This window comes from Akebia trifoliata, chromosome 6, assembly GCF_017979445.1.
Source record: "Akebia trifoliata isolate Shusen 1 chromosome 6, ASM1797944v1, whole genome shotgun sequence".
NCBI lineage: Eukaryota > Viridiplantae > Streptophyta > Magnoliopsida > Ranunculales > Lardizabalaceae > Akebia > Akebia trifoliata.
The window spans coordinates 7,354,286-7,364,473 of record NC_141380.1 but is presented as its reverse complement, the minus strand read 5'-3'; the positions used below and the strand labels follow the sequence as shown (position 1 = coordinate 7,364,473).

Here is a 10,188-nt window from a genome sequence, read left to right as displayed (position 1 = left end):
AATTTTAAGTCTTAATAATAAGATTAGAATTTTAGAAGAAATAGAAGACATTTAGTTTTTGAAAGATAAATAATTTTTTTTTTCGTTAAGATGAGATTGATTGAAGATGAATGATTTTAGAAAGAAAATCAATGATTTAATTTGTTAAGGTAAGGTTGAAAATGATGAATTTTTAGATGATTGGATTCAGTAGAAAAATAAAGTAATTTCATTAAGATGAGATTGATTGAAGATGAATGATTTTAGAAAGAAAATCAATGATTTAATTTGTTAAGATAAGGTTGAAAATGACAAACTTTTAGATGATCGGATTCAATAGAAAAATAAAGTAATTTTATTAAGATGAGATTGAAAATAAAAGACTTGAATATGATTGATTTTATGAATAAATAATCAACAACTTTTGTTACAGTGAGACATAAAATGATACATTGAAGATGATTGATTTGGAATGAAAAAATTATTAGAAAAATCAATAATTTTCTTTTATGAAAGACTGTAAATAAGGACATTTAGATAACAATGGAATTTATGGTAGTAAAATCAAAGATTAACGTGAGTTTGTAAAGGATGAATTGAATGGATCAAAAATAATTTATAAGTTAAAGTTGAGAGTATTTAGATCATTTTCTGTTAGCCTATAAGAAAAGACCAGGGTCAAGTGGCATATACCGATTTGAAAACATATGAGTATCACAAATATTCATTAAGATCAATGAAAAATAAGATAAAAATCGTTGATTTTTCTTTCCAAAATCAACTTATTTGAATAAGATGCTAATGATGATGATCATGGTGATGAAAACCACAACGGTCATAATAATTATTATAAGTATGATGATAAATAATGAGGGCATTGAAGTCATTTTAAATTAGTCTATATGCAAAGAATGAGGTCAAGGGGTATATCATTGATTTAATAACGCTGAAACGGTTTGTACGCTGTAAGTGGGTCCCGGATGACTTTTATTGTCTTGGTGAGAGCCCACAACCGTCCTTTTCTCTTTATTAATCCCACGTGTTTTTCTAAACCTAAATTTTCCACGTGAGAAATCTTTGCTATTTGACATGTGCATTGACGCTGGTGTCAGGTGTTTATCGCCTTATATGTAATTCTGAACTCTCTGTCTCTGCCCATTTCCGTTATTCCTTCCCAACTAACTCTCTCTCTCTCTCTCTCTCAACTTGTTTCCATGGACTTAGAAGATTCTGCTTCTTCTTCTTCATCTTCATCAATCGACCTACAACCCTCGCACGTGTTACTTACAACTGCTACATCATCACTTGCAGACGTGGTAACCATAGCACACAAGCGAAAAGCTGGTAGAAAGAAGTTTCGAGAAACTCGACACCCAATTTACAGAGGCGTTAGAGAGAGAAATGGCGGGAAATGGGTATGCGAGGTACGTGTACCACACAAGAAATCAAGAATTTGGCTTGGGACATTCGCTACACCTGAAATGGCTGCAAGAGCGTACGATGCGGCGGCTTTGGCTCTTAGAGGTAAATCGACTCCACTTAATTTTCCTGACTCAGCACGTTTCTTACCACGAGCCAAGTCATCTTCGACTAAGGATATACAGTTGGCAGCATTAGAGGCTGCTGAGTCATATTGTCCTCCTAGTTGTTCCTCGTCTTCTTCTTCTGTTGGATTGTCAGATAGCAAGAGCCCAGAGATGCCACGTGTAAAGAGCCAAGATAAGGTTCCGGAATGTTCTGCCACATTCTTGGATGAAGAGGCGTTGTTTAACATGCCAGGTTTAATTGCTAACATGGCAGAAGCTATGCTTCTAACACCACCAGCGATGAAAAATGGGTTCGATTGGGATGACAAGGACGACTGCAACATGGACTTGTCTCTATGGAGTGATTGACAAGGATTTTAATTTTTTTTTTTTTTTTTTTAAAGAAAAAATGTACCATGCCTCTTTTTATCGATACATGCAGTTACTATTCTTTTATTCTTTGATTCTAATATGGTTGGGCAAGTCGATTTGACTCGTTTGATTTTGAGTTGACACGTACTAAAACTTGTCTAAGCCATCTCGTCAAGATTCGTGTGGAACTCAGTCGATTTTATGCCTTTTTTTTTTAAAAAAAAATGAAAATTGAACATAATTGAGATTTTTAAATAATACAAGTTTTTTTTTTTTTTTTTTTTAGGACATTAGATAATTTTAATATATGTAACTGTTTAACTCACTTGCCTCGTCCTACGGGTCACCAAGTTGATTCAACTTGGTGTAGATCATAGTCAAGTTTTTAAAGCACATTTAAATAGAGTTGTAAACCGGGGAGTTTGGGCCGGGCTTGGCTGAGTCCTAACCAAACCTATAGAGGGCTGTACTTTAGACTCATTCTAAATCCTTATCAATTATAAGTCAATTAAGCCCAAGCCCAATCTTATTTGGTTTTTCTTGATCTTAGCTTGATTTTGGCTATATAAAGTATTAAAATCATGTACTCTGGAAGTCATTCAGAGTTGTTTGATAGTACTTTTCAACAACATTAGGTTGTAAAATAATCCCAACTTATCGATCAAAAAAAAAAATAAAGTTCTAGTGGCCATCTTAATTATTGATTGAAAATTAATTAGAAACGATGAAACATAGTATCACCTCAAAAAAGGAAAAAAAGAAACTAAGGGTATGTTTGATTGCACATGGAAAATAAGGTGGAAAATCAATTTCCATGGAAAATGACATTTTTCAAGTGTTTGATTGCACATGGAAATGGAATTCATTTTCCACCCCATTCAAAAAGTCCACTAAATCATGGATTTCACTTTCCCACCCATATGGGTGGGAAAATGAAATCCACCCATGTTTTCCATCATCAATTATTCCCTACCACCACCACTACCACCACCACCACCACCACCACCACCACCACCATTACACTAACCTTGCCGTCATCGTCATCGCCGTCGCCGTCGGCTCCGTCTCCGACCACCTTCTCTCTCTCTCTTCTTATTTTTCTTCTTCTCCATCCCTCACCTCCTCCGCCACCACCACCACCAAGTTCTCCCCCCATTTTCCTCACTTACCTTCATCGTCGCCGCCGCCACCGTCGTCGTCATCGTCGCCGCCACCGCCTCCACCATTGTCGTCGTAGTAGCCACTGCCACCGTCGCCACATCCTCTTTCTCCTCTTCTTATTTTTTCTCATATTTTTTCCATGATTTTATCCAAGTGAAATCAAACAATGGAATTTGATTTTCCAACCCTACCTATTTTCCACAACTAATTTTTCATGGATTTCAAATTCCATGGAAAGTAACTTTTCATGCAATCAAACATACCCTAAAGTTCTAGGCCATTATTTTGGGGGCAGCAAAGGTTATTAGGTTTAAAAGCTTTTAGCACAAAATTGTACATATAACCTTTTATATAATAGGGAAAATTACATTTTGACCCCTTTGTAATTTGACATAATTCCATTTTAACCCTTTAACATTTTGATAATTGCAATTACCTCCCCTTTCTTTGGGGGGTGTTGAAAATCAGATGTTATTTTACTATTTTACCCTCTTATTTTATATTATTTTTATTAAAAATAGATTTTAAAAATAATAATTAAAATACCCCAATCGAAGCATTCATTGAATCCATTTTTTCAAATGCATATTTTTCTTTACAAAAAAAAAAAAAAAAAAAAAAAACCATTTTAAAAAGGGCATCATTGGAATTTAAGTGTAAAGTTGGCCGAAATTTGACAGGAGGAGGTAAGTAAACCTCTTATAGATAACAATTATCAAAATCTTAAGAGGTCAAAATAAAATTATTATAAATTATAGGGGGTTAAAGTGTAATTTACTCTAATCTTTCCATGATTTAATGCGTTGAAAACTTATTTTAAGCCCAATTAAAATTTTCCACGTTCAATACCTACTGGAGTTAGCTAGCCTAATAAGGCCCAATTGACAAGACTATCATCTAATCCTCAGCATCCCCCCACCCCGCCGCATGTGTTGTAGAGTTATCCATCAGTTGTCAAATTGACAAGACTGTATTCATACCCTCAATATCCCATGTGATTTTAGACTTATCTCACTCATACACCTCCCTCCATTTTAGGTAAAAAACACGTTGCTTTGAAAAAAAAAAAAAACACTTTCTTATTGAGGAAAGCTTTTTTTTATCACATCAGCTGTGTCATTCAAAAATATGATTTGACGTCACAGAGTTGTAGGAGACGAAATTCAAATGATTAAAAAAGTTTTCTTTCACTATTGAATTTTTTTTACTCGTCCATTTTCAACGCCTTGTATCAAGTTCAAAATTTATTTTTTATTTATTTATTTTAAAATATTAATTTTTTTCCCTTTAAATCTAGAAGTTTGTTGTGTTTCATTGCCAATGAGATAATCTGTGTGAGTCTGTGAGTCCACCCTTAGTAAGATTTGAAATTTTACTAAATTAGTAAGGTTAATCAGACTTCAAAACATTTAGTGTTCTACTTTTATGTTATTATAATGAGAGTAGGTAAAGTAGAAGTGGTTCGACAAAAATTTTAGTAGTCATAAATGCTATTATTTTTATATTTAAATTTAATATAATTAGGATTATTTTGATAAAAAAATTTAAGATATTTCAACCTACAATTATATAATTACGTTCTACTTAATTTTTAAAATTATAAAAATATCATTTTTATTATATAATCTTCAAAAATCCTATTTAACAACCATTTCGATCCCTTACATATCAATCTAAGCAAAGCCCAAGTGCATGCTTTTTATGACATTATGTGAATCCATTTCAGGTCCCTTTTCTCTGAAAAATAAATCAAAGGCATGCCAGCAAGAAAATCATGCCAATATGATGAATCCAAATGGTTATTTTTGACTAAAATCAACCTCTCACATGGATACTAGCCCTCAGCTATCCTGGATAACAACTCTAAGATAAGCAAACATTAATAAATCCTTTTGATATATATGAGTTTGCATGTGCCACCTTCTAGTCACTTTTAATCTAGTTACAACTTGCATGCCACATTTTTCAAGTCTTATTAACTTTGAATGTTTGGCTATTGCTTAGAGCAACTCCAACCACGAGTCAAACCACTTTTGAACTCTTACCGTCTTGGGCTTCAAATCACTATTAAATACTTTAAAACACTATTTACTAATATATAAATTGAAAAAAGAAGAAAAGACGATTGTTATTGGGGCCCCAACTTTTACTTAATTTATAGTCCAATTAAAATAAAGAGCATATTGTTTTGCTAAACAAGAATCTCACTATGCGCTTCGAAATACCTTGATTGAACATTTGTGGGAAAGACATGGCGATCAATGATATGGCCCGAAAAATTATTTAATGTTTTTTGAAGTTTCACTTTTATTCCAAATTGGGGAATCTTAAAAAAAGGATGAAAGCAATGTTTAAAAAATTAAATCAATGTATTGATTGGACTGTGGTTGGACCCTATTTCAATTTGGTTGTATCATACTATGTTTATTAATATATATTAATTTTCTAGATTACTTTCATGTATTTCAATTTGAAAGAAAAAAATTTCAAAAAATTGGTGGTTCACAAACAATATAATATAATTTAGTACAAATTTCCATCAAGCTTAAGCTTAATCAATTAGTTGGTTTGCTTTTATTTTTAAAATAATGAAGAAAAAGAATTTAAAATTAGGACACAAGTGGTATTTAAATTATATTACATGAAAAAATAATGGTAAAAATGATACTTAAATTTTTTTTTAAAAGCATGCAATTGGTATTTAAATAAAGGATGACAGTGATGGAGCCCATGACTTCAAAAATCCATGGGGGCTCTAAATAAACAGCCCTGAATAGTTATTTGGAGCCCCAAGGGTTCAAAACAAAACCTGGTTGGAGCTTGCTTCGGGGGCTTCATCTCTAAAATTCAGAGTTTTGCATCCCCGTTGGAATCGCTCTTAGAAGACCTGTAACAAACAAATTATATCGAAGTGATTCTTGGTCATCAAATTGACCGTATGAGTCCCCTCATACCATATTGTCGGGCTGATCCTGAGGCTCGGAAGAGAACCTTTTACTTCTAATTTGCATCTTGAAACCCAAGCCCAATAAGAATACTAGACATATTCTAACAAAGTTAAATGAAGATTTAAAATATAAGACGAGGACGACCAGGACAACGACAATATTAATTAGATACAATTTTCATAAGATCAATTTTATAAAATAATGTTAGCTAAAACTTGACGAATGCCTAAGCCTACGGCATGGGTCATCAACTTTCATGCATGTATTTCTTATTTATTGAATATTTCTCATGCATTGAAAATTTAATTAAATCGATAAAATATCAAATCCAGTCTACTAGATCTCATGGAAAAAGAAAAAATGAAAAAAATCTCAGATTTCGGATTCGAAAAATCAGTTTCTATTATAAATACAAAACTTGTTTTAAGATACTAAAAACTATTTTTAAATATTTTGAATTTAATTGACCCATTCGACTTGACTCAGGAGTAGGTGGGCGTTTAAGTTAAGTTGTATTTAATTTCAAGTTTTAAAATTAGGGTTAAGAACACCAAATTAAGCTGAATTTTGGGACCAAAATCTCACCCTTTGAAACAATTAAGTTCGAATGTAAGAATGGAATGTAACAAGAGAAATCTGATATCCTCCTACACAGCTTATGTGACTGATCGGATGATGAGATACATCAGAGAGATCTCAATGGGCCTTTATCACTCAATCCATCAATCCTTCATCATTGACTATATCATATGGTTTTACAAAGAAAATAGAAATTAAAATAAAATCAAATCCTCTTAAAAAATTTGATTCGAGTTAGGATAGTCAAAATTAATTTAATTTATTATTTTTCTGTGAATGTACATAGGTTAGGGTGGTGTCCAAATTGAAACTCAATTGTGAGAGATTTTTTTGCCCACAAACTTTTCCCTACAGATTTCAAGCCCATCAGGGTAGTTTTGAAAATTGGGAATCATTTGATACAAGTGAGCTCATGTGATTGGTCGATCTCTATCATGTTGATGGAGAACCTCAACCCATTGTTGAGGCTAGCATTTTCCTTAAGTTTAAATTTTGAATGAAAAATTATAACATTACGAATCCCTAGAAATCTAAGAATTCTGTCTTTCCACACATCTCAGCAGTTAGCTGTACGCTAGTTTGACGTTACAAAAGTTGGATTGTTGGAAAATTACCGGGAAAAAGTTTTGACGTGTCACGCAGTGAAGAAGGCTCTATGAAATCTGTAAAGAAAAAGTCAGTGATGGAAAAAATCTCCCCTTTTTTGAATAAATTAGGGAGGAACATCTAATTAATTTCCATCGTAGTGAGGAAGGTAGGTTGAAAAAGTCAACTAAAAAGAACTCCATATCTCACGACCTCATCAGCTATGCTACTACCACCACCACCACTTCTACAACTATTACTACCACTACTACTACTTCTACAACAAGGAGGCAAGGATGCAAATTAATTAAGTAGAACATGATATTTGGGTGGTTAATTAATGAGATTTTCTTCTTTTATCATATGTATTTGTTGTTTAATTTTCTTTTTTCTCTTTCAAAAAGTTGTATTTGAGAGTGTTTGAATATTAGATGTGAAGAATTGTAACAAGGTGCATTATGTTGCACCAAATAATCCTCATGTGAGGATTAGGATAAACTACTTATTATTAGGGATTTGATTATATCGGGATTTGATCTTACTAGATTAGAATTGAATATGTTGGAATTGTCTTTCTATATAAACCCTATTAAGGGTGATTGTAAATCATCGAAAAATAATCAAATCTGATTATTTTCCAGAGAGGAAATTCTTTTTACATATCATCTGTTATGATTGACAATCAGTGTCAAAATTCTTTTCTTTCATGAAGATTGTAAAAGCAAAAATCTGCTCTGCCTCGAGATATACAACCCTTAGCTTGATCTCCTCTTGGTACTTGAAATTGTCCCAAGAAAGCCTGCACCATAGAGCCTCCAATGCCTAAGTTAGTTTTAGTAAAATTTTAACAGAGCTTTTGTGTTAAGAATTGCCCTTTTTATACATCATGGGATGGAATTCCTCTTTTTAGACGTTTCTAGATTCATTCTTATCTCAATTTAATAACCCTAATTCGTTAGCATTTTTATTCCTTTCTGGTTATATCCATTTTAAGTTGTTCCTTTAACAAATACTTCTACCCCAATCTTTAAAAATCAGGGATTTGGTGTGATTCTAGGCTGATAAGCTATACCAATAAACTTCCAACCTCTTTCCTCTTGACCCACTTATTCGTCCGAGCTTCGGATCTTATTATCTTAACCCTGTTAGTTTGATAGACTTTGCATGTTTGACCTTATCAAACCTTGAGATGACACTTGCCACACTCGTAGTGCTTGCAAATTTTAACCCACCATGAGAATATTTCTCATTCTTGCTTAATTTATATCACCTCCTACACCAGTCCCATTTTTGTGGGGATATATAGCTTTGTTGTGTAACACGTTTAGTATTTTTGTTTGGGTTTAATTAGACTTCAAGAGGCAAAATCAAAAGGGGAAATAAATATTTTGGGGAAAGTTGTCTTGAGCTTCTTTTATGGGAAAAGGGGTAACATTTTCTCTTATGTGGGAGATCTCTAGGGCTGTAACTTTGAAAAAATAAAGTGTAATTAGATTTCCACTTGATCACATTGCCAAACAATGAAAATCCTTGTGTTTGTGTGCAATTGCCTTTTGTTTGCTACTTCATTTTTTTTTTCGAAGGCTTCTCATGAGTAGGTAATAAAGTTGGCATAAAGTATAATATAATGTTATGTTTAGATTGAGAGAAGATAAGAGAAACTCATTAAGAGAAGATAACTAACTTTCTCCTATTTGGTTAGCATTCATAAGAGAAGAGAAGAGAAATTATTTTTGTCAAATGACTATTATACCCTTCATAGTCTAAAGAACAAAGTTCTAATTGTACAATGATACTAAATATAAACACCTAAACTCATTTATAAAGAACATGATAAATATTCATCTTTCAACCAAATATCATACCAAGAAATTAGTTTTAGTCAAACAACTATTATATCCTTCATAGTCTACAAATAAATATCCTTTGAATCTGTAATCTTCAGGTGATATGATAGAAGTTAGTGAAAGAAAGAGGGGATGAAAAGTTTTAGTTTCTAAACTCGGTTTGGTTACCGAGATGACTCGGTGAGTCTCAGAAGAGATGAAAATAAGGAGAAGAAGAACCTTAGATGATGAAGAAGGAGAAAACAAACGATCCCAAAATCAAACTAAGTATTTTCAACTCGTTTATATCAAAATGATTCGAGCGAGTCATATTTGTATCAAACAAGTTTTAAGCCATTTTAGGGTTTTTAAGTTCGAACCCATTAACTAAGGAACCACCTGTAGGACCATTGTAAGTCAACTACAAAAAGTGCATTTTTTTTTTTTTTTTAATTTACGTTTTGGTATAGATCCCGACATTAGTCGAAGGAGCGAGAAAGAGAAAAGAAGAGTACAAAGATTCACAGTTTTGAAACAAAACTCTCCCTCAGTAAAATCTTTTTTATACGAAGGTACAGTAACAGTGAGAAAAATAGAATTTGAAAAAGCTATTTTTTTATACTTTATTTGAGAAAAGAGGGGAGAGAGAGCCATATTTTGAGATCATATGTAGACTCTTTGAAGCCTTACAAATACATAAAAACAAACGAAGGAAAAAGGTCGATTGCCTATTACCTCTCCCAGGGGCAGAGCTAGTAAAGAGCTTGTGGGGGCAATTGCTCCCATAGAACTTTGAGACAGTCCTGTATTTTGAACTAAATACACGCCTCATTTGCCCCACTCCTTCATCTCCCTCCTTATTTGCCTCCACCCCATTACCTCCCTCCAATTTTTTTCCCTATCCCTTTTACCGTTTTTGAATATGACATTGTCTCTTGATTAGGTCCTCTCTTATGGATTAATTGGAAAATACCTAACTAATCTTTTCTTCAACTTCCAACCAAAAATCTTTGAATTTATTTCCAAAACTATTCATATTCAAGCTTTTCAATTGTACCATTAGTTATAGTTTGGCTTCACTACAATAAAATCATGGCTCCGCCCTTGCATGTCATCATCACACATGACTATTCATATTCAAGCTTTTCAACTATATCATTAATTATATTTTAACCCCACTACAATAAAACCCTAGCTCTGCCCTTGGCCTCT

General features: G+C 33.0%; 1 protein-coding gene across 1 annotated transcript; it reads left to right on the top strand.

The window, feature by feature from the left end:
* The first annotated feature begins 1,146 nt into the window (after positions 1 to 1,146).
* On the top strand, positions 1,147 to 1,930 carry LOC147399994 (dehydration-responsive element-binding protein 1B-like). Its single transcript, XM_086446633.1, has one exon. It carries the CDS (start codon positions 1,194 to 1,196, stop codon positions 1,872 to 1,874), a length of 681 nt encoding a protein of 226 aa, XP_086302759.1. The 5' UTR covers positions 1,147 to 1,193; the 3' UTR covers positions 1,875 to 1,930.
* The last annotated feature ends 8,258 nt before the right edge of the window (positions 1,931 to 10,188 follow it).

What these genes read in the sequence shown, in the direction of transcription:
- LOC147399994 (XM_086446633.1), top strand. Translation starts at nt 1,194, where the DNA reads ATGGACTTAGAAGATTCTGCTTCTTCTTCTTCATCTTCATCAATCGAC.